Here is a 21,126-nt window from a genome sequence, read left to right on the forward strand (position 1 = left end):
CTACTTGAAATCGAAAGGGTCTATGCATAGATCAGATTCCATAAGCACAAATCCATTCGGTGAGATAAATATGGGGTAGTGATCCAAAGTAGCTACAGTCAAGCGTCTCATAGCAGCTTTGTAGAATCTCAACGCCCACTGATCATTGCACAAAGCTCTGTCTAATCGGCCACTTTGTCTGGTTTCTAGAGTCTTCCCTTTGGCCCAAGTATGAGCAGCACCTGAAAACTCAACTTCAAGCAAATCCATTCCTTCAATCCATGCATTGAACATAGCAGATATCCTATTGGTTTCATTGCAAGAGATGTTTCTCTCCGATAGGAATCGAGTATCATTAAAATCCCCTGCCATAAGCCACAGTTTTCCATGAGTTTGCGCAAAATTTTCTAATTCATTCCATAATTCTCTTCTCTTCGCAGGGTCCAGACTTGCATAGACTGCAGTGAAGTACCAAGGAATAGTTCCCACACGAGATATTTCCATGGTAGTGTATTGATTGTGTTGAATGATAGCGCTCACTGTCACAATATCAGTCCTCCAATAAACCCATATCCCCTCACTAAATCCAACTGCATCTGTTCTAACATGGCCATCATAACCAAGAATCGAAGCAATTTTCAAGGCTTGTTCCCCTCCCATATGAGTTTTTACCAAAGCAAGCACATTCGGTTTATTGACCCTAACCAAGTCTTTCAAATTCGTGACAAAATTTACTACCTGCACCTTGTATGTTCCATATCATACAAGTAATTGGTAGAGAGTCCGGAGCTTAATTTGGGATTGTATCTTCCATAGAAACAGGTATAGAAGGTAACGAGGTCATATAAGCTTGACTAATAAATCTAAGCAAATGCTTAAATTCATTGGGGATCTTCATTGTTGCCACCAACTCTAGAGGAATCGTAGTTGGGGGTAACATTGAGTCTAGCTACACTTCTAATACACATATCAGAGGGTTCAGAATTACCATGTATGGTTCCTCCATTGGGTGCACATAAAATCTTGTCTGTAGGAATTGTGAGAGTGATCGGTGAAGGAGCTTTAGACATGAGTGATGGCTATTTTTGGCACTTCCACTTCTTGAATTTGCTCTTTGTTGGCTACAGGGTTGCTTGCTTTTGCTTGGGTGTTAGCTCGAGTGATATCAACTGTGTTAGCCTCATGAGCATAACTAGCATTCTCTTTTCCTTCGTGGAGTAGGCTAGTGCTTTTGTTAATGATAATATTTTGATTATCACTAATTTCCTTAAGTGGCGTGCTATTATTTTTGGAAGATAAATTTTTCTTTTTTTCTTGACAGACTCTGGAAGGATTTTTTTTTTTTTTTTTAATTTTGATTGGGATTGATTTGAGGCAATATTATTTAGCTTAAAAGTAGGAACAAAATCCTTTCTTGCCAGAATATTATGAGATTTTTCACTAAGATTGATGGTCTAAAAAATATTTCCATCTTTATCTTGAGGATTTTCAATTATATATTCCTCTCCCATATTTTTTTCCTTAAAAATCCCACCTTCCTCTTCAACTTGGTTCTCAAGCATAGCAAATCTTGACCCCGATCCCTGATTTCCAGCTAATCCCTTATTTGACTTATTATTTTCCAAAGCAAAATTTTGATTTTTTTTCATAATTTGGACTCCACCCGGATTAGGTTTGGCACCTCCAACCGGGTTTTTTTTTTCCACCCTAGGATTTCTCTTTCGGATCGGTTTTTTCACCATCATCCATGAGCCAAAGTCCTCAGTTTCTTCAGGCTTGGGATTGTGGTTATGCAATGGATTTTCTTGGACAGTCATAGCATTAGCATGGGTTTCAGATTGAAAAGCAGGACAATCATCCTCCGCATGACCGAGTTTTCCACATCTAAAACAGATCATACGATTACCTTTATATTGTACCCTCCAAATTTTCCCTTTCAACCAAAATTTGGACAGTAAGGGCTTCGAGAGGTCTATCTCCACACTGATTCTTGTGAATTGTCCTCGTTCTGCTTGTGCAGTGGTTTTATCCACTCTTAACACCTTTCCTATCTTTGAATCAATTTTATTAAGAAAATTGATGTCAAAATATTCAACTGGTAGATTAGGAATGCGCACTCAAGCCGTAAGAACTTTGATCGGAGCTTCATCAGGGATGAAATTAGGTATCCACTTACGTATTGTAAGATAGTTATCATCCAGCAACCATGGACCTTGAGTTAGAACATAGTTGTAATCTGCCTTATCGGAGAATCTTGCTATATAGTAGTTACACCCAATGTCTGTCAATGCTAATTCCCTTCTAATGTTCCATTTTTTCTTCAAGCGTCTCATGTGCCCCATATAGCCTATCTTACCACTGAAAAGTTTCACAATCAAGGAAGTTTTCCATGGTTTGCACAACCTTGGTTTTTCCTCTTTAGAAAGACTGATAACAGGACATCTTTCGTCATTAACGACTTCCTCAGGTATCACCTCATTATTCGAATCTTCCTCATCGTCTTCATCCACATCAATCAGTTCATCCAAGTGCTTGGTATTAGCTTTGGATGATTCACCGTTAAGCAAATCCCTGAATGATACAACACCTCCATTTTGCTCTGCCATCGGCTGCTTCTCCAAAGGGTTAGCTCTAGTTGCTTTTTGACCCTCAAAATCTGCTTCAGTCATTTCCTCATCATTGCTAGGGGATGAGCCAAAGATGAATTGGGTGATTTTTCGTTTTGGTTTCTTGTTTGAGCGATCCAATTGGTCTTTTACCTCCATGGAAAGAGCACCATTTTTCACACTCGAAGGGTTTTTCACAGAGAGAGTTTTTTCCATTTTTGAAGGGAATTGGTTCTAATTCTAGTTGAATAAGTATTGATTGTCGACTAATATGTTGAGCAACAAGTTTTGTGTGTAGTTAGTTATATGATGGAACACATATATTTTATTTTTTTTAAAGAACTCCTAAAGGACATTAAATTTCATTAAATAAAGCCATACGACATCTACAATTAACAATTAACGATAATGAAGACAGATTTAAGAAAATCAAACACGAATTAATCGGGGAAGGGCTAAGAATCTAAATACATAGATATAACACTTCGGCACATTCTCGATTCATTGTCTCATATAACTTTTTGAGTGGATCCGTCGCCGCTTTATAATTTTGTGAGAAAGAAAAATCTTGTGTTGATTTCGTAACTCGAATCCGAGCCATCATTAACCGTAGCCCCGCACAATTAGAGACCCTATTAAGGTTATTCGAAGGAGTTCGAAAAACATTGTCTTTCGAAGGAGATCGAAAAAACTTTGTCTTTCGAAGGAGATAAACCTTTTCTTTCGAGGGAGACATTATTATAACCTAAAAAAACAAAGAAAATATAAAAGAAATAAAGATTAGGGCTTTCCACCAGTGAAATCCGATGGAAGACCCTTCAAAATTAACAATGGAGGCTAGAGTTTAGGAGAGAGAAGAGAGAGAGAGCAAGGGGAGGCTAGGGTAAAACGTATGATGGACCACATTTGATTATAAGAGTAATCGTGCTTAATTGCTTATTTTCATTAATATAAATCCACTTGCCCCATTTACCCATTAGAGCAACCCCTTATTCGTTAAGTAAATAAACCCTATATGAACATCGACGTAACCCTAATTATTATTATCACTAGATGAAGCCCGTACGATGCACGGTTTGTATTTTTTCAAATAAAATATTTTACTAATATATATTTATCAAATAAACTATGTTATTCACTTGCTTACTACTTGAATTATTATTATAAAATGAATTATTTTATTAACTTTATCATGATACTGTTAATGAATTATTAACTTCGTTTCCCATATTTAGATAAAATTCGTAATATAAAAAGATAATATTTTATTTCAGAAAGTTTCATATGTGGCTGATCACACCCTGTGGTCGGGATTACTTGGTCAGGAGTTACTTGGTTGGTCAAGGGTTACTCAATCGATCAGGGGTTACTCGGACTATCAAGGTTACTCGGTCAGTGTTTGGGTGTGTCTCAGCCGGCCACACGATATGACCAGCCACACAAAAAACGCGTTGATTTTATTTTTATAATTAATATAAAATTTTTGATCTAAAATAAATTGCAATTCTTTTTTTTTTATTGGCTAAAATATAACATTTTCCTATGTGACGCTCTAATAATCTTTTTAAAATTAAATCCTACGTGGCGCTCTATAAACTCGGAAAAAAACTCCCATATATATATATATATATATATATATATATATTAATATTATATTTTTTAAATTTTTTTTGGGAAAGAGCAGAGCTAATGCATTCATTAATCAAGGGGAAAAGTGTCCGAGAGTACATAAACGGAAATCACCTCAGGACAATGATTAATCCAAACTTGTTCTACACCAAACGACACGTGAATTTACTCCTTATATGTGAATTTGCCACACCAACAATTAATGGTGTGGTTGACCATATATAGGAATTTGTGTATGTATGTTGATTAAATAGTTTTAGTTTAGAGGTTAAAAAGTTAATTGAAAGTGTTAACGAGCTGTTTAAAGCTAACATAAGTCTAGATTAGTTTAGTTAGGTTGAGACTAATAGCAAATCTACATTTATAAGTTCTGTTTAAACTAACCGATTTACTTTGGGACTAAAAGGTACCGACGATTTAGGAATTTAATGTAAACTAATTAACTTGCATTGGTATGAATTATGATTTTTATATGAATGTCTCTTGACGCGTATGTGTAAAATCTGTTTGAGATTGATGTACTCCCACGGTTATTTGGATTGAAGTTCTATCCATATTTCATTTTGGTAAAAAAATGAATTATTTATGGCAATTATTTATAAAAATATTAAAATACGATATGTCAAAAATGAGTAGTTGTTTAAAGTCTTACTCCTCTTTCCAAAAAATCATATATTATGGTAATTATTTATGGCAATTTAACATAAATTAACGCAAAAAACAAGACATTTAATAAAAGTTTTTCACACATTATTAGCTTGTAATAAATTTCTACATGAGGAAATTTCTTAGCTTAACCGATCCGACATCAGTTTTGAAATTAAAAATTTTGGTATTTGGTTCGGTCTAGTGAACAACTCTAATTTAAAAAGTGATTTATCTTGTCATAACAAAAAATTGAGTAAAATAAAGAAGGAAAGTGTTCATTTCAAAAGAGGAGAGGGAAAATATTAAATGAATTGAGGAAAGAGATCATTTAAAAAAAAAAAAAGGAAATTAATAAATGAGTTAATGAAGTGATTCAATAAAGGGAAAAAAGAAAAAAAAGATTTAAGAAGAGTGATAATTTTCAATTAATAAAAAAAATAATAATTAAGAAAAGTTATCATTTAAAAAAAAAATTATTAAGAAGCGATCCGTAAAAAAAATGTAAAGAATAAATGAACCGAGGAAAGTGATCATTTCAGAAAAAAAAAATAAAAAAAGAAAAAAAAAACATGAGGAAAATGATCATTTAAATTTTTATTTGTAAAGCAACAATTTAAAATAAACAAACAAAAGTGTTTTTTTTTAATTGTTAAAAAACAAAAACAATTTAATTAAAGAGGTGATTAATTAAAAAAGATTGTATCAAATCAAGGAAAGTTATCAAATGTCCATACGTTACCATTACCATAAGAATCCAGGGGAAAGTAATCTCCAAAATTGGGAATACAAATTACTTTCAAACCTAATTTAACCTAAGTTTTTGTTTGGTTAACCAAAATAAACTAAAAGAACCCATTATTCCATTTTTTACATTCATACCCAAGTCTTTAGTTTAGAGTCACTTTAGTACATAACATTTCTTAGATAACCAAACACAAGAAATTCCACACCATCAAGCAAACTTTGGTAGTTACAACTTCCAACCTCCAAAATATATAAACTCCCTTACTATAAAATACTTTGCCATTTATTAGTTCCAAACCAAAGCATATAACCCCCAAACAAAACCATGGCAAAATGCTTTAAACAACCTGCCACGGACGATGACGCGATAATTCTTTTTTCGACCTCAGACTCGAACGAAGAATTATCCGGTTGCTCCTCCTCGTCGTCCTCCTTGCGCCACCACTCACCACCACCATCCACAACCACTTCCTCCACGGCTTACAAGTTAAGTGTCAAAAACCTTTCCTACACCCTCAAACAAAATGGCGGCCCATTTCATGAACCCAAGCCCAACATTGAGATCCTCAAATCAGTTTCTTTCACAGCCCAAAGTTCCCAAATGCTAGCTATTGTGGGCCCAAGTGGGACAGGAAAGTCCACCCTTTTAAGAGTCATTTCAGGGAGAGTAAAAGAGAAAGAATTTGACCCAAATTCAATCTCCTTAAATGGATACCCAATAAAAAGCCCAGCCCAATTAAGAACTTTATGTGGGTATGTGGCCCAAGAAGATGATTTACTCCCTTTGTTAACTGTTAAAGAAACATTAATGTTTCGCGCCAAATTTCGGTTAAGGCAGTTAACCTCAGAGGAGAGAAAAAACAGAGTTGAGAGTTTGTTGCAAGAACTTGGACTACTCCAAGTTGCAAATAGCTTTGTGGGTGATGAAGAAAACAGGGGAATTTCCGGGGGAGAGCGAAAACGTGTATCGATTGGTGTCGAATTGATCCATGACCCTCCAATCTTGCTCCTAGATGAGCCAACTTCAGGGTTAGATAGCTCCTCAGCACTTCAAGTGATTGAATTGCTTTCATCATTGATGTCGAAATCGACACAAAAGAGTGTTATTTTCTCGATACACCAACCGAGTTATCGAATGTTTAAGCATATTTCTCACTTCTTGATCCTATCCCATGGGTGGGTTGTTCACAATGGAAGCCTCGAATCGCTTGAGGGAAGGATCTCACATCTTGGTTACCAAATTCCCTTACAATTAAATGCCTTAGAGTTTGCTATGGAGATAATTTCCAAACTCGAAGATAAAAAATCGACGATTTCACTAATCGAACAACCTAATACCACTCCTAACACAACAATTTGGAACAAGGATGAGAAATTCGACTTTCACGAATCAAGCTCATCGACAAATGATGAAGGAATTAAAGGGTATTTCTACAATTGGGGTCTTGAAATAATGATCCTTTGTTCTAGATTTTGGAAAGTGATTTATAGAACAAAGCAACTATTTCTTGCAAGAACAATGCAAGCTCTTGTAGGAGGATTAGGCCTAGGAAGTGTGTATGTGAAACTAGGAAAAAACGAAACCGGTGTTGGAGAAAGACTAGGCCTATTTGCATTCAGTCTAAGCTTCCTCCTTTCGTCGACAGTCGAAGCATTACCTATATATCTCCAAGAAAGAAAGGTAATCATGAAAGAATCCTCAAGAAAAGCTTATAGAATGTCTTCTTATATGATAGCCAATACCCTAATTTTCCTCCCATTTTTGCTTGTAATAGCCCTTCTTTTCTCTGTTCCTGTGTATTGGATTGTAGGGTTAAACCCTTCAATCCAAGCATTCTCCTTCTTTGTTTTCGCGGTATGGCTAATAATTTCCATGGCTAGCTCATTAGTCATGTTCCTAAGCTCAATATCACCTGATTTTATAGCCGGAAACTCGCTCATTTGCACCGTTCTTGGAGCATTCTTCTTGTTCTCTGGCTACTTCATACCTAAAGAGATCATACCAAAGTATTGGATTTTTATGTACTATGTTTCATTGTATAGATACCCTTTGGACTCATTGATTGTTAACGAATATTGGGGTATGAGAAATGATTGTTTTGCTTGGGCAAATAATAATGATCATACTAGTAATTGTTTGATGAATGGAGGTGACGTTTTGAGGAATAGAGGGCTTGATAGAGATATTAGATGGGAAAATGTTGGGATTATGATCGGATTTTTCATCGTGTATCGCGTTATTTGTTGGATTATATTGGCCCGAAGAGCTGCAACAACAAACTTGTAGTTCAATTTCATGTTGAATAGAAGAAGATTTCTTGTAAAAACTCATTGATTTCATGTAATGTATTTTCATAATTGCATACTTTGTAGTTTAATAACGTTCTAATATAAATTGTCATATTAATGTTTAACAATGGATCCGTGGCGCAATGGTAGCGCGTCTGACTCCAGATCAGAAGGTTGCGTGTTCGATTCACGTCGGGTTCAAAACCCCCGATCCAATATCACGGATATAATTTTTTATTTTTTATTTTACAATTCACTTTAATTTATGTTTATCTTAATCCATAAAATCCTAACAAGTATTCATATTATTCAAGTTATGTCAAAATCAATTTATTTGGACTTCCAATCATTTATCACAAAATGTTAGTACTTACAATTTTTTTCTTTTTTTGACAAGAATGTTACTTACATTTGAGTGTATCTAAAAGAAGGTATGATATGTCAAAAATGCAAAGTTTGTATTTTTTTTGGGTTAATTTTTGTTTTTGGAATGAACAAAGTTTATTAGAACAATGTTTGAGGTTGGGAAGTCTATAAAAGAGACCATTGTAGTGTTTTAATCTATTGCATTCATTATAAAAATGAGATAATCTATTACTCTTACATAAAGATAAATAAACTCATAAACTTTCTATTATTTGATAAATATGAAAAATTTCTGATCGGGGTGCATGAAAAAAAACATCTTGGCGATTATAGTTGAATGTTAATAATGTTTTGTAATATGGAGTATGGAATTATTGAGATGTGATGAATGTTTTTGAAATTATAGAGTAGTTTACTAACACAAACATTAATTTTCTATTTGCAACAAAACCCTATATGTGTATCGAGTCTATGACTTATCTAATTAGAGATAAGCATGGGTCGATAAGGCACGACACGAAAAAGGCTCGACTCAAAACAAGTCTGCCACGGTACTAGAAATACACAGGTGGGTCCATTATTTTCAAAATATGTCATGAGCTCAAAAAGTTAATCCACGTGTCAGCTCGCTTATTTTATTTTATTTTTTATTATTTTTGCTTTAAATCTATTTACAAATAAATATTAGTATTATTTAGATAATTCGCTAACAGCCGACACAACAGAAGCTAGCATAACATGACACTTGAGCTAGACTGTACTTCGTACATGAGATCCTATAATAAGCAAAAGTTTTTGTTACTCCCTTACAAACACGACTTGTTTAAACACATGACATTTAAGCTTAAACGACCCGGCCTAGACTGTGTCCGAGTCTAATTCCTAGCATATGCGTGACAAAACAAAGTCAACTGTGTATTTCTACAACCTTAATGAATAGCGAGTCAGTCCGTAAAATAAAAACCCCAGTTGTCAAGTTTGAGTAACGTTTGAGACGGGGAGAATTTTCTCCTTCCCTCTCACATTCTTCTTCCATCAATAATGTCCCACTTCTCACTTTCCATGTGATTTTAACTCCCCTTCTTTTATTTCCTCCTCTGTTTTCTCTCTCCTCCAATTTCCCAATTACTCCTCTTCATCATCAATTCCAGGTACCCTCTTTTACTCACCATTTTTATTAACATTTATTTTAATTCAATTTCACTAAAAATTGAGAATTTCATCTGGGGTTTCAATTTTTTTAAAAATTTATCCATACCCATTTTGTTAAATTCATTTTTATTTGCAGAATTTGTTGAATAATCGAGGGAAAATTACAGAAATGAAAAATACTTTGAATGGGAGGAAAAGCATAATAAACAGGGGAACTCTGTTTTTATGGGTGGCATTAACAATTGGGGTTTGTTTTGTCACTTTAATGTTGTTAAAAAATCAACCTAAAAGAGTGGGTTATAATGATCCGGGCCGGGCTGACCCGGTTATTGAGATGCCCGAGGAACGGAAAAAAGCCGAAGGCCCGAACCCGAGGTTTCATGTAGCAGTCACGGCTACAGACACACCTTATAGCAAATGGCAATGTAGGATAATGTACTATTGGTATAAGAGGGTTAAGGATTTGCCCGGGTCAGATATGGGCGGGTTTACTCGGGTTTTGCATTCGGGCCGGCCCGATAATTTGATGGGGAAGATCCCTTCTTTTGTTGTGGATCCTCTCCCTCATGGCCTTGACCAGGTGAGTTTTAGATTTTTGTTTGAATGATTGTGCTTTAGTTTAGTTTGGTTTACTTTGGTGTCAAGTTTGTCTTTTGGTTAATTGTTTTGTTTGGATTGGTGTTTTGTGTCATTTCACTTTATGCACATGAAAACATATAGCAACCAACCAAACTAAACTTTTGGTATTCCTAAAAAAAAACCTAAAATTTTAGTAGAGGGTGATTGTGGTGTGAGGATCCTCTCGAGTTACTAGATCAACAAAGAAAGAATTTCAAAATGTAAGAAATTGGTACCTTCAAAACCTCATTATAACTCTTCTTAGACTAGATAGTTCAACAAAAAAAACCGTTTTTTTAGTAGATTATGTGGTTGTTTGGTTGACATCTATATTAATGGTATGTGCAAATTCTTAGGAAATAAAAAAATTGAAAAGTTGTTTCGTTGGCATATGCATAGAAGCATAGGAAGTGGAACTTTCTAATTCTACTTACCACAAAATAGGGGAAGTTGCTTACTTGCTTACATAACTCACTTGGGTAAGTAGAACTCTAAGTTATTATGCATACATACAAGTAATTAATCTAAAAAAGAATTAAAAAAGGAATAAATCTAATTATATTAGTACTTATTAATTATTATTGGTTGGGCTTTTGGCATTTTGTTAATTTATTGTATGGTGATGTGGTTTCTAGTCTAGCAGAATATAGTATAGTTTACTTTGCTTTTAGTTCATGTTTCATGAAATCAAGGTCAAATAATTAAATGGTTAGGTGCATAATTGCTTCTCTGGTACCTGTTACTGGTCAAGGTTTCAAAATCATATATACATATACATCTTTCATAATTGACAATATTCATTGCAGATAATTGGTCTAAATAATAGGTTACTTGTTTGATTTGAGAACTACTTTCTACTATTCTATTAACATATTTATATGTATGTAATCTGACGTAAAAATTTCTTATACTTGCTTGTTCTAAAGTGGAGATTTTTATTTTATTTAGGGATATGTTGTGCTGAATAGACCTTGGGCATTTGTGCAATGGTTGGAAAAGGCAACAATTGAGGAAGAGTGAGTGATTGCATAATAACTTAAGCTTCTCCAAATTTTTGATACTTGATCCGTCTGTAAAAGTTGTCGCCTTTATGAAATTAGTAGTGGTTTGATTGAATATTTCACGCCCACAAATTGATGGGAAGATGTATAAATACTTAGTATAACAAAAAAAAAAAATCTGATTTTTGTACAAGCATCACGTATCCTTAATTATGAGAAATTGAGGTAAACAACTAACTCGGGATTCAGTAAGTATGGAGTAAAAATTTCTTTGATTCCTCTATTTTGTGATAAGTGACAGTTTATTAATGTTAATGTAGATATGTCTTGATGGCTGAACCAGACCATATATTTCTTAGACCCTTGCCTAACCTAGCACACGGAAAATTCCCGGCAGCATACCCATTTTTCTACATCAGACCAGCTGAAAATGAGAAGCTTATCAGGAAGTTCTATCCGAAAGGCTCCATATCAAATGTGGATCCAATTGGAAACTCTCCTGTCATAATAACCAAGGTATATCAGCAAAAAAAAAATTCTAAGTTAGCCATGAATTGTCTCGCTTTCTCAAAGTTTACTAATTTCCTTAATTTGGTATGAATTTTTTTGTCATAGTCCTTGCTGAAGGAAATCGCACCTACTTGGTTGAATGTATCATTGCAAATAAAGTACAATCCTGAAGCAGATCGCACTTTTGGTTGGGTGCAAGAAATGTGAGTTAACTGATACAAGTAACTGTTTTTTATCACCTTGATCAACTATATTCAACTCGAGCTTGCTTGAGATTAATGTTAATGTGGTTGTATGAAGGTACGCGTATGCCATAGCTTCTGCATTACATGGTGTGAAGCATATTCTTCACAAAAATTTCATGGTACAGCCTCCATGGGACATCAATCTTGGGAAAAGTTACATCATCCATTTTACTTATGGTTGCGATTATACCATGAAGGTACTAATAATCATGCCTACATTAGTACATTATTTCCAGTCACTACTTTGCTCTGACTCTCAAAACTATATATGCAGGGAATCCTAACTTATGGAAAAATTGGTGAATGGGGCTTTGACAAGAGATTGTATATAAACAGTCCTCCACCGAAAAATCTTACATTGCCTCCTCCTGGAGTTCCTGAGACTGTGGTATGTCTCTGACTTAGATAGCCCCTTATTGAATACATCATATATCAGGTTCTACCCACCAGATGGTTACGACATCTAGTCATCTACATCCATACTGCCTGATGCTTCTAAAGATACAAACAACATGACGCGTTGTTCTAATGTTCATTATAATTGAAATCTTCCACATAACCATTTTTTGTTCATTAACATTGCAGCACTTTAAATAACTTTTGTAATGATGTGTATGCTGATATTTGGTGCAGGTAAGACTAGTAAAGATGGTAAATGAAGCTACAGCCAATATTCCTGGTTGGGAAACCCTGTAATCGAACGCCTGTGTTATGAACATAGCATACATAGAAATTCTTATACAAAGAATAGGTCTTTTTGGTTTTTGATGGGATGTTTACTGAATATAAATACAGAAAATGTACCGAAATACTCCATATTTTGACAAACAGAGAAGAAAACTACAGTATATTTTGTAGAGAGGGGAGTCTTCTTCCTAATGACATACAAATTATGTTATACTTTTAACGGTTTTACCTCAACACGGAAGTAGATGCTTGAATTCAATTATGGAAGATTATAAAAAGATTTACGCCGCCCTCCTTGGTTTCAATGTGAGTATTAGGTACTGCATGTATGATCATGGTACCTGTAAGTCTTATCGTTGCAATGGTTGGTTTTCGATTTCAGGTTGATACTACCACCGCCATTTTAGACTTGCATTGGTCAGATCAGTGTAGTTTCAAATCAATTATTAGTAGGATTAATTATACACAAGTCAATTGAATCTTGGTTGGTTGGTTGATCATTTCAGGTAATAAAAAATGGGCTAGTGTTCATCTATCCATATACAAAACACAAATCATCATATATAGTCAATGATTTCTTGCAACAACTAATCTTGTCTCTCTTTATTTTATGAACTACTTGTATAATACAAACAATTTCGTTTGTTAAGCTTCATATTTTAATCTAACCTCTTTTCTCTTCTACAATTCTATACTTATTATTTGGTTTACATTCATTTTTCTTATAAAATCTTTCTAAAGTTTCAATATTTTTTCATGTGATAAAGTAATAAACCATACTTGTACAATAATGAATCGGAGAATTAGAATGGGAAGGGGAGCTATGTTTTTGTATGTGGTACTAGCTTTTGGGTTTTGTATAGCCATATGTAACTTCTCTACTCTATTGTTGATAAGAAGTCAACCAAAAGTGTTAAGTAGTTACGGGCCGGATCGACGTGTTGAACCGGTTATCAACATGGCCATGGACCCGGATCAGGGCGTGGGCCTAAACCGGCTGAAGTTTCATGTAGCGGTAACAGCCACGGATTCACTCTATAGCAAATGGCAGTGCAGGATAATGTACTATTGGTACAAGAGAGTTAAAGATTTGCCCGGGTCCGATATGGGTGGGTTTACCCGGGTTTTGCATTTGGGTCATTCTGATACTTTGATGGAGGAGATCCCTTCCTTTGTGGTGGATCCTCTTCCTGAGGGTGTTGATCAGGTGAGTACCATTGTGATAAATTAATTAATCTTTTAGGTATGATTAATAGACTCCAATAGTAATCTCTTCTAATTTTCCTCCTATAATGAAATAATAAAGCCATCCTCTCTGTCTTTCAGAAAAAAAAAAAAAAAAAAAAAAAAAAAAAAAAAAAAAAAAAAGTCTACTATAAAAAGTGCAACTTAGTTGGTGGACTCGAGTGTGGGTGTACTCTGCTCCTGATGTATCCAGTCAAAATAACAACACTTGCTCTGTAGTATTGAGTTATTTATGAAAATATGAAGTATATATTCTTTTGAATTAGTATATGTTCTTGTAATTTTTATTTTAATACATCAACCCACCCATGTGCATTTAATTTTTGACTAAAAAGATAAACATGTATTTTGGGTTCAAATTATATTGACCAAAAATTCTCTAAAATTGAAAGGTATAATTCACAATTCAAGATCAATTCATGAAAATATCTCAAAAATTAATAAAGGCTTGTTCTAAATTTTATAACTTTTTGTATAGGGATACATTGTGTTAAACAGACCATGGGCTTTTGTTCAATGGTTAGAAAAGGCAAAAATCGAGGAAGAGTAAGTGATTTCCTTACTTAATTCCTTTATGAAGAAGTATTTATTTTGTAACAAGCTAAGTGACATTATCAAACAAAATTACACATAAAATCTTGATGTAGATATATTTTGATGGGTGAACCAGACCATCTATTTGTGAAGCCCTTGCCTAACTTGGCACAAGGAAAAAACCCGGCAGCATATCCGTTTATCTACTTCAAACCCGAAGAAAACGAGAACATCATTCGTAAGTTTTACCCGATAGGATCCATATTGAATGTGGATCCTATTGGAAGCTCACCAGTTATAATAGCAAAGGTACAAGTAAATAAGAAAGCAATGAACTTTTGTCCTAGTTACCTCATTTATTTTCTTATGTTCTCGTAGACTAATAATGGTACATTCTACGACTTGTTAGTCATTGCTAAAAGAAATCGCGCCTACATGGATGAATATATCTTTGCAAATAAAAAGAGATCCAGAGGCGGATAGTACCTTTGATTGGGTGCAAGAAATGTGAGTTTAATTTTACAATCTACTTTAGGATTCAATCGTCACATTACTAGTTCAAATAACATTATAACGTGCGTGACTAGTAATCCCAAATGATGGGAGAATTTTCCATAATTAGTTATAATTGACTTAGATTAATGTCGAAATGTGCTTGTGTGAAGGTATGCATATGCCATAGCTTCAGCATTGCATGGTGTGAAGCACAATATTCATGTAAATTTCATGGTGCAGGTATCAAAAACATGGCTAGATTTGATTATATTTTTTGCATAATTTTTGTTGCAATAGTATATACTTGTATATATTTACTTTGATAATATAAATGTTAATTCCTCTGTATTTCAGCCTCCAAGGGACTGGAATATTGGTAGTAGTTACATCATCCATTATACTTATGGTTGTGATTATAACAAGAAGGTACATATAAATTAACCATTGTTTCTACCCAAATTAACATATTAACACCTTATAAATTAAAGCGCTAAAAACACAAGCCAATACTATTGGCATATACCGCCATTTCATTTTCTAGGAACCAACTGCTAGTACATCCTCAACTATACAGAATGAACCATGCTAGAACATTCAGTGCAGTTTTCGCTGTAATGCTGCATCTAGCTATTTCTTTGGTCTGATAATCACAACTATGCAGGGAGGAGCTTACTTATGGAAAGATCACTGATTGGCATTTTGACAAGAGATCGTTTCAAGACGGTCCTCCACCCAAGGATCTTACTCTGCCTCCTCCTGGAGCTCCTGAGACTGTGGTAAGCCTCTGATTTAATTAGATGTCTTTGTCTTTCAAGTCTAAACAGTGCTGCAAATTTTCACTAAAAGTCATAATCGACATTGCACGACTTCATTGAGCCTTTTTAAGTTACTCGAAATCACATTTGAGTATTGTGGATGGCTACTCTTGCTGCAGGTAAGATTAATGTCTATGGTGAACGAAGCCACAGCCAAAATACCTGGTTGGGAAAATCTGTAATAACACATTGACACATTCTCTGAGAATAACATACATGCATGGAAACTCTTATACAAAGCATAGGACTACTATTGAGATTTTGTTGAGGCGCAAAGTTACATACGAAGTGTAGCAGTGCAGAAGATATATGAACAGAGAAGCTTAAACGCGATACAGGTGTGACAGTCCATGCGCGGTGCATAGGTGTATTCTTAAAGAAATGTTTATATTTCCCATATTTATGATAATGTTACACTCCAAATTACACCAAAACTACCTGAAACTTTGGTATACATTTTTCGGATTAGATGATTTAATCTACCTATACTGATACACTAACTATATAGGGCCTTAAGGGTGTTGTTGAGTGTCAGATTTTAAAGGTCTTGAAGTGAGAGAAGGCCTCATTTTGACAATCTGTTCTTCATGAACTCCCAACTTCTTGGCAAGTCTTGCTGCCTCGAAGAATCGCTTTACTGCATCTTCCATGTACTCCTTCCCTTGCTTCACTGTCATTCCTTTAGCTATACTCTCAGGATAACTTGACAGTATGTCGTCACCTTTCATCACTGCTGCAAGATGCATCAGCTCTTGCTGAAACTCGCTCAGCTGCCTGTTTTCATCTGCCTCCCCCTGCCTCATCTTCACCGGCATTGGCAGTTGCACTGTAACCACATACACAAACATAAATATTTATATGATTTTCAAGAAATACACGAAGACATACATCATGTTGTACTGGTGTAGTTTAAGAAAAGTTTGGACTAACCAAGACAGTCTGTTCTAGGTTCAGTTCGGGTTTGTACAATGCCCTCAAAGGTGCCAGCCCAAGCATCTCTTTTAGTTAGGAAAGGGCTAGACAGGTTGAAGAGTTTCTTGACAGTAGCTGCAATCGACGAGTGCTCGTACTCTGATGTTGGATATGGTCCTTTAGCCTTATGAACAACTGCAAAATTGTATCATATATGAACAAGTTGAGCATTCTATAAACACTACTTGTGCAATAAGAAATTAATTTCCCAATCAAAATAGAAATAATAAAAAAATCCGACCTGCCGGAATCGAACCAGCGACCTAAGGATGTCTATTTGAACAACTACAGTCCTCCGCTCTACCAACTGAGCTAAGGTCGGATATTAAGTCTAAATTCCATATTTACTCAACCATCATATACATATAATCATCAATTAATTAATGTTTAAAATGAGAGTGAGGGATAGTTGAAATGGTTAGAGGTTCCCTCCCGGTTTCAGGTGATCCTGGGACTGATTCTCATCACCTGTCCTTGTGTCTCTCTAAACACCAAAATAATTCATATTTAAAATTCTTTAGTTATTTACTACGTATTTATTTATTTATTGGGTGGATAACTATAGTGTTTGTTTAAACTAAAATCAATTAATTGATGTACGAAAACCATACAATATCTTAATTTAGCACACGCTTAATAAATCGAAACAAGTAAAACAAAACTTCAACAAAACTACGATTGTTGCAAACCGAACATCCTTCATACCTTCTACAAAGAAAACTTGTGAAGGGAGAAAAATAGAATGTGGTAGATGTCAATTTACCTAACTCTTTCAAAAGGTTTACCTTCTACTCTTGGAACTCTTGAAGTATTGTACAACTTAGGCCAACAAACTATTCAATTACAACTTTTCTTAAAATAATAATTATCTGGCCATCTATGTTTTCTAGGTTTCTAGCTAATTCTATATTCAACTTCAGTGGGATTTCATTATTTCAATAATATCATATTGCATTTCTAGCTAATTAAATAAATCTCCAATATCATCAAATTTTACTTTGCACTCCACTTGGCCACAATGAGACCAATAATGCAATTACAAAATCCAGCTCTCAACCCATTTTAGTCAAAAGCATTTTATCTAGATACTTTCTCTCATCAATTTCTTCAAAGTCAAATAAATGTTAATTAAATTAAAGAAGAGGTTGATTGTTTACTTACCAGTACCCTTCTCGATCCAAGGTGAAATTGCTATAGTAGGAACCCGAACTCCCAACCTATCAAACTTAAATAAGAAAGGCTCTGGCCCCACAATACCATCGGGGCTAGGGACCCCACTAACCGGGCTAGGGACATGATCGTAAAACCCACCATGCTCGTCATATGTGATCAAAAAGAGGGTTTCATTCCATTGTGGACTAGCCCTTAGGGTTTCATACACCTCCTTTACAAACAATTGACCATGGTACACGTCGTGTGATGGGTGATCGTCGTTGGCTGGGTTAGCCTTAGTGTCCGTGTAACGTTGTTCCACGACTACGTAGCTCGGGAGCTTCCCTTCTTTAGCATGTCTTTTGAAAAACGTACCGTAGGGTAAAAATTTTGTGACATACTTGAGCTTTCTTAGATTGCGGTAGAACAATGTGGCAGGAATATTTTGGTAGTAAATTCCAAAGGATATTCCTTCACTATCCAAGTTCTCGAATATTGTCCTTTGAGGGTACCCTGTTAATAAATACATTCAAGTGTTACTCATTAATCATTATCTTTATGCAATAAAGCAATACTTGCAACACGTACTCCTTTTATTGCACATTGTTTTTACACAAGTAATTTTAAATTATAAACCACATTATTTTTGCATCAACTACTAAAAAAGTGCAGAAGTTCTCTAACAAAAAAAATTACTTTTAACTTTGTGCACACACAAATTATGCATTAAAATAATACAAAATTAATGTTATAACCTAACACGAGTTTAAATAGGCTGATTCAAATTTAACAATCGTGGACAAAAATATTGTTCGGAGTAATTGTTTATAAAATAATGAATATGTGGAGAGCAAAAGCTTAAGTAACTAGGAAATTTTCAATTATAATTAACATGGATAACTGTGAAAAAAGAAACACATCAACTACAAAAGAACCGCAAGAGGTATAAAAAAAAAAAATTAATACTTAGTAAAAGTTACCTTTAGCGAGTAAGGCCGGGATATTACTAGTAGCCCCAGCTGAAGTAGCCGAGTGAATAAAAAGCCGGTTCGGTTGAGTCGAGGTCGGAGCGGAAGCAAACCACCGGTCGAACACGGCAAATTCTTGAACCAAAGCTTGATATACCGGAACCATTTCGGGTCTATAACCATTCATAACATGTCTAGCCATTTCCATACTCTTATTAATCGAATACGCTTGCTGTGCGAACCCATTCATAGGGGCCGGATCAGACCCGGTTTGGTCCGACCCAAAAATCTGTTCTCTCATTGCTTGAAATGAGTGACCCGGGTCCGGGTCAACCACATAATGAGCCGTGTCATTGTAATAAATAACCGGAGAGTCCGGTTCAGAGAGAGAAACCCGGTTTGACTCGGACCCGTTTACGCCGTCGATTTTCGGGTTGAGTTTTTTCATCCAACCCAACATGTGGTCGAAGGACCGGTTTTCCATTACTAAAATAACAACGGTTTTGATGGGGCTAGGTGAACCGTGGATTAAAAGAATGTGGTTATTTTGGAGGATAATAATTAGGATAAATAGAAATGAATGAATGAAATAAGGGATACTCCTATTTTTGTTGTTAAACTTCATTGTTTGCTCAACTCTTTTTGGTTTTATGAAAAAATGGAGAGAGAAAATGGAGTAATATATGAAAGTTTGGTAGGCAAATATTGGCTTTCTTCTCTAATATAGTGCCTTTATTAATTTATACAACTTTTTTGGTGTTTATCCATATGTCCATTTTCGACTTTCTCTGTGTTGCACTATTAAGCTTAGAATTATGGGTATTCGTTGCTTCAATACAAGACAAGTTACTTGTTATGTACGAAGTACTTCTTAGTTGTTTATAACCTTAATTCCCGAGAACGTTTGCCCCCAACTTTTAGTTCAAAAATAACAATATTTAACTACTCGTACTTCTATTTTCACTACGAGTATGTTTTAATAGGCATCATAAACCCAATAACCAATTATCAAGGAAAAGCTTAGGGGGTGCAAGCCCCTACCCACCCTAACTAAGATCCGGCTTAATTTTGGATTAACTTTGGATTAAGTATTAACTAAGGTATCAATGAAGGACATTTAATAAAATACTACAATAAAATAAAATAAAAATTGAATGTTTATAGATAATTAAAGTTTTGTTAAGCATAGTGAAGAAAATTGATTAGCTTTATTCAATTTAATCATTATACAAAGGGGAATAGGGGATCGTTGTGGCTTGTGGTTGTGGGGCATGTGAGTAATGCGCAATTGCGGTCGATTGGATACAGGAAAGGGGGGAAAGGAGACAAAGCAGCAGAGACTAGAGAGGATGTATGTTGTTTTGTCTAGGTTGAGCCTTGTGTTTATGGGGGTCACGTTGTCGCTTTATTTATTACTCTGTAGGCCGTACATTGTTTATAATCTCGTTTTATGACATTTTATTTACGAATTAATCTTCTTTTTAAAAAAAATGTACAATGGTAGTTGTTTCGGGTGAAAACAATGGGACCTTGTCGAAGGTCCGATGAAGTGGAGAAGACTAGATTCGATCCAAGTAATGTTGGGGCGAAGGTTTCCTGCACAGTAAACACACGTAAACTAGCCTCGGGGGTGTTGCCGAGGAAGGCCCCTCCGATGCTAAAGTCAGTACAGTGCGTAAAGAGAGAACACTATGCAAGAAATTAATTGCTTGAGGCTTTGCTTGAATGAATGTACAAATGTAATATTGATGACTTTTATACCTCTGCATACATGGAGAAGTTGGGCCTTAGCCCAATTGGCTTCCCTTGAGGACTGATCTTTGACTTTAGCACAATTGGAGAGATGAACCTTGACCTTGGGCTTTTAATTGGATCATTTAATGCCTAAGCCCAATTGGACTAAATTGGACCCAAACAACTTGCCCCCCAGACCCGATTTGGAAGGATGACGGGTCGGGTTTGATTTAATCAGAAAAGGAGGGAAGTGAATGATTTAATTAATCCAAAAATTTGAATTTAAACCGTAATTAAACCGTAATTAATGAGATAACAACAGTTAAGGCGGATAATTGTGGAAGTTGGACGGATAATGGGTAGTTTAATCGCAAGGTCGTGTGTTTAACGGTTACTTAGTGGGGTATTTAAGAGAAATTGAAACGCGGACTCCCCGTATTCCCATTTCTGGAGATATAATCAGAGGCGCGTCATCTCTTCTCACTTATTCACCAACACAAACCCAGAATTCTCGAGAGAACCCAAGAACCCGCATCAAAACTTCGCAAATTCCCCGAGCATTAAGCTTAGAAACTGAGACTTGCCACTACCAATTCGTAAATCGGCAACTTTCGCTTCAGATTAAGGTAAATTCCTTTGATTTTAGTTTATTTTTCTTCGAATTTTAACTCCTTCCCTTTTTTTTTCGACTTTTTTCTTCGAAATTATCAATGGCGAGAGGAGTTAGGGGTAGAGCC

At 35.2% G+C, this 21,126-nt stretch overlaps 5 protein-coding genes and 2 non-coding genes across 9 annotated transcripts; 4 read left to right on the forward strand and 3 right to left on the reverse strand.

Annotated features, from left to right (window-relative positions):
* LOC110737194 lies at window positions 1-639 on the reverse strand. Its single transcript, XM_021917567.1, has one exon. The coding sequence runs from the start codon at window positions 637-639 to the stop codon at window positions 1-3; it is 639 nt and encodes a 212-aa protein (XP_021773259.1).
* A 4,901-nt stretch (window positions 640-5,540) lies between these two features.
* On the forward strand, window positions 5,541-8,024 carry LOC110736293 (ABC transporter G family member 23-like). Its single transcript, XM_021916477.1, has one exon. It carries the CDS (start codon window positions 5,932-5,934, stop codon window positions 7,891-7,893), a length of 1,962 nt encoding a protein of 653 aa, XP_021772169.1. The 5' UTR covers window positions 5,541-5,931; the 3' UTR covers window positions 7,894-8,024.
* On the forward strand, window positions 8,025-8,096 carry TRNAW-CCA. Its single transcript has one exon. It is a non-coding gene; the product is annotated as a tRNA-Trp (tRNA).
* Window positions 8,097-9,200: 1,104 nt separating this feature from the next.
* LOC110736295 (hydroxyproline O-arabinosyltransferase 3-like) lies at window positions 9,201-12,863 on the forward strand. Of its 2 annotated transcripts, XM_021916480.1 has the most exons (8): window positions 9,201-9,412; window positions 9,550-9,993; window positions 10,980-11,047; window positions 11,353-11,548; window positions 11,648-11,745; window positions 11,843-11,984; window positions 12,062-12,175; window positions 12,421-12,863. In XM_021916480.1, exons 2-8 carry the CDS (start codon window positions 9,583-9,585, stop codon window positions 12,481-12,483), a joined length of 1,092 nt encoding a protein of 363 aa, XP_021772172.1. In that variant the 5' UTR covers window positions 9,201-9,412; window positions 9,550-9,582; the 3' UTR covers window positions 12,484-12,863. The 2 variants fall into 2 exon arrangements, with proteins under 2 accessions (XP_021772172.1, XP_021772173.1); XM_021916481.1 differs by having other exon boundaries at window positions 9,201-9,993.
* A 312-nt stretch (window positions 12,864-13,175) lies between these two features.
* Window positions 13,176-15,997, forward strand: LOC110736296 (hydroxyproline O-arabinosyltransferase 3-like). 2 transcript variants are annotated; one of them, XR_002514227.1, is made up of 8 exons: window positions 13,176-13,681; window positions 14,198-14,265; window positions 14,367-14,562; window positions 14,663-14,760; window positions 14,919-14,988; window positions 15,103-15,174; window positions 15,410-15,524; window positions 15,683-15,997. XR_002514227.1 is itself a non-coding variant. In XM_021916482.1 (8 exons), the coding sequence occupies exons 1-8, from the start codon at window positions 13,265-13,267 to the stop codon at window positions 15,743-15,745; spliced, it is 1,095 nt and encodes a 364-aa protein (XP_021772174.1). In that variant the 5' UTR covers window positions 13,176-13,264; the 3' UTR covers window positions 15,746-15,997. The 2 variants fall into 2 exon arrangements, 1 of the variants encoding a protein (XP_021772174.1); XM_021916482.1 differs by having other exon boundaries at window positions 15,414-15,524.
* LOC110736294 (non-specific phospholipase C2-like) lies at window positions 15,932-19,378 on the reverse strand. Its single transcript, XM_021916479.1, has 4 exons — window positions 18,668-19,378; window positions 17,697-18,200; window positions 16,494-16,670; window positions 15,932-16,389 (listed from the first exon to the last, which is right to left on the reverse strand). Exons 1-4 carry the CDS (start codon window positions 19,278-19,280, stop codon window positions 16,076-16,078), a joined length of 1,608 nt encoding a protein of 535 aa, XP_021772171.1. The 5' UTR covers window positions 19,281-19,378; the 3' UTR covers window positions 15,932-16,075.
* TRNAY-GUA lies at window positions 16,771-16,857 on the reverse strand. Its single transcript is given in 2 exon segments — window positions 16,771-16,806; window positions 16,821-16,857. It is a non-coding gene; the product is annotated as a tRNA-Tyr (tRNA).
* Window positions 19,379-21,126: the final 1,748 nt, after the last annotated feature.

This window comes from Chenopodium quinoa, unplaced genomic scaffold (genome assembly GCF_001683475.1).
Source record: "Chenopodium quinoa cultivar QQ74 unplaced genomic scaffold, ASM168347v1, whole genome shotgun sequence".
NCBI classification, from domain to species: domain Eukaryota; kingdom Viridiplantae; phylum Streptophyta; class Magnoliopsida; order Caryophyllales; family Amaranthaceae; genus Chenopodium; species Chenopodium quinoa.

What these genes read in the sequence shown, in the direction of transcription:
- LOC110737194 (XM_021917567.1), bottom strand. Translation starts at nt 639, where the DNA reads ATGGGAGGGGAACAAGCCTTGAAAATTGCTTCGATTCTTGGTTATGAT.
- LOC110736293 (XM_021916477.1), top strand. Translation starts at nt 5,932, where the DNA reads ATGGCAAAATGCTTTAAACAACCTGCCACGGACGATGACGCGATAATT.
- LOC110736295 (XM_021916481.1), top strand. Translation starts at nt 9,583, where the DNA reads ATGAAAAATACTTTGAATGGGAGGAAAAGCATAATAAACAGGGGAACT. An exon ending in AAGGCAACAATTGAGGAAGA is followed by an intron (nt 11,048 to 11,352) that starts GTGAGTGATTGC and finishes ATGTTAATGTAG; the next exon opens with ATATGTCTTGATGGCTGAAC. An exon ending in CTGGAGTTCCTGAGACTGTG is followed by an intron (nt 12,176 to 12,420) that starts GTATGTCTCTGA and finishes TATTTGGTGCAG; the next exon opens with GTAAGACTAGTAAAGATGGT.
- LOC110736296 (XM_021916482.1), top strand. Translation starts at nt 13,265, where the DNA reads ATGAATCGGAGAATTAGAATGGGAAGGGGAGCTATGTTTTTGTATGTG. An exon ending in AAGGCAAAAATCGAGGAAGA is followed by an intron (nt 14,266 to 14,366) that starts GTAAGTGATTTC and finishes ATCTTGATGTAG; the next exon opens with ATATATTTTGATGGGTGAAC. An exon ending in CACCAGTTATAATAGCAAAG is followed by an intron (nt 14,563 to 14,662) that starts GTACAAGTAAAT and finishes ACGACTTGTTAG; the next exon opens with TCATTGCTAAAAGAAATCGC.
- LOC110736294 (XM_021916479.1), bottom strand. Translation starts at nt 19,280, where the DNA reads ATGAAGTTTAACAACAAAAATAGGAGTATCCCTTATTTCATTCATTCA. An exon ending in CCCGGCCTTACTCGCTAAAG is followed by an intron (nt 18,201 to 18,667) that starts GTAACTTTTACT and finishes ATTTATTAACAG; the next exon opens with GGTACCCTCAAAGGACAATA. An exon ending in ACCTAGAACAGACTGTCTTG is followed by an intron (nt 16,390 to 16,493) that starts GTTAGTCCAAAC and finishes ATGTGGTTACAG; the next exon opens with TGCAACTGCCAATGCCGGTG.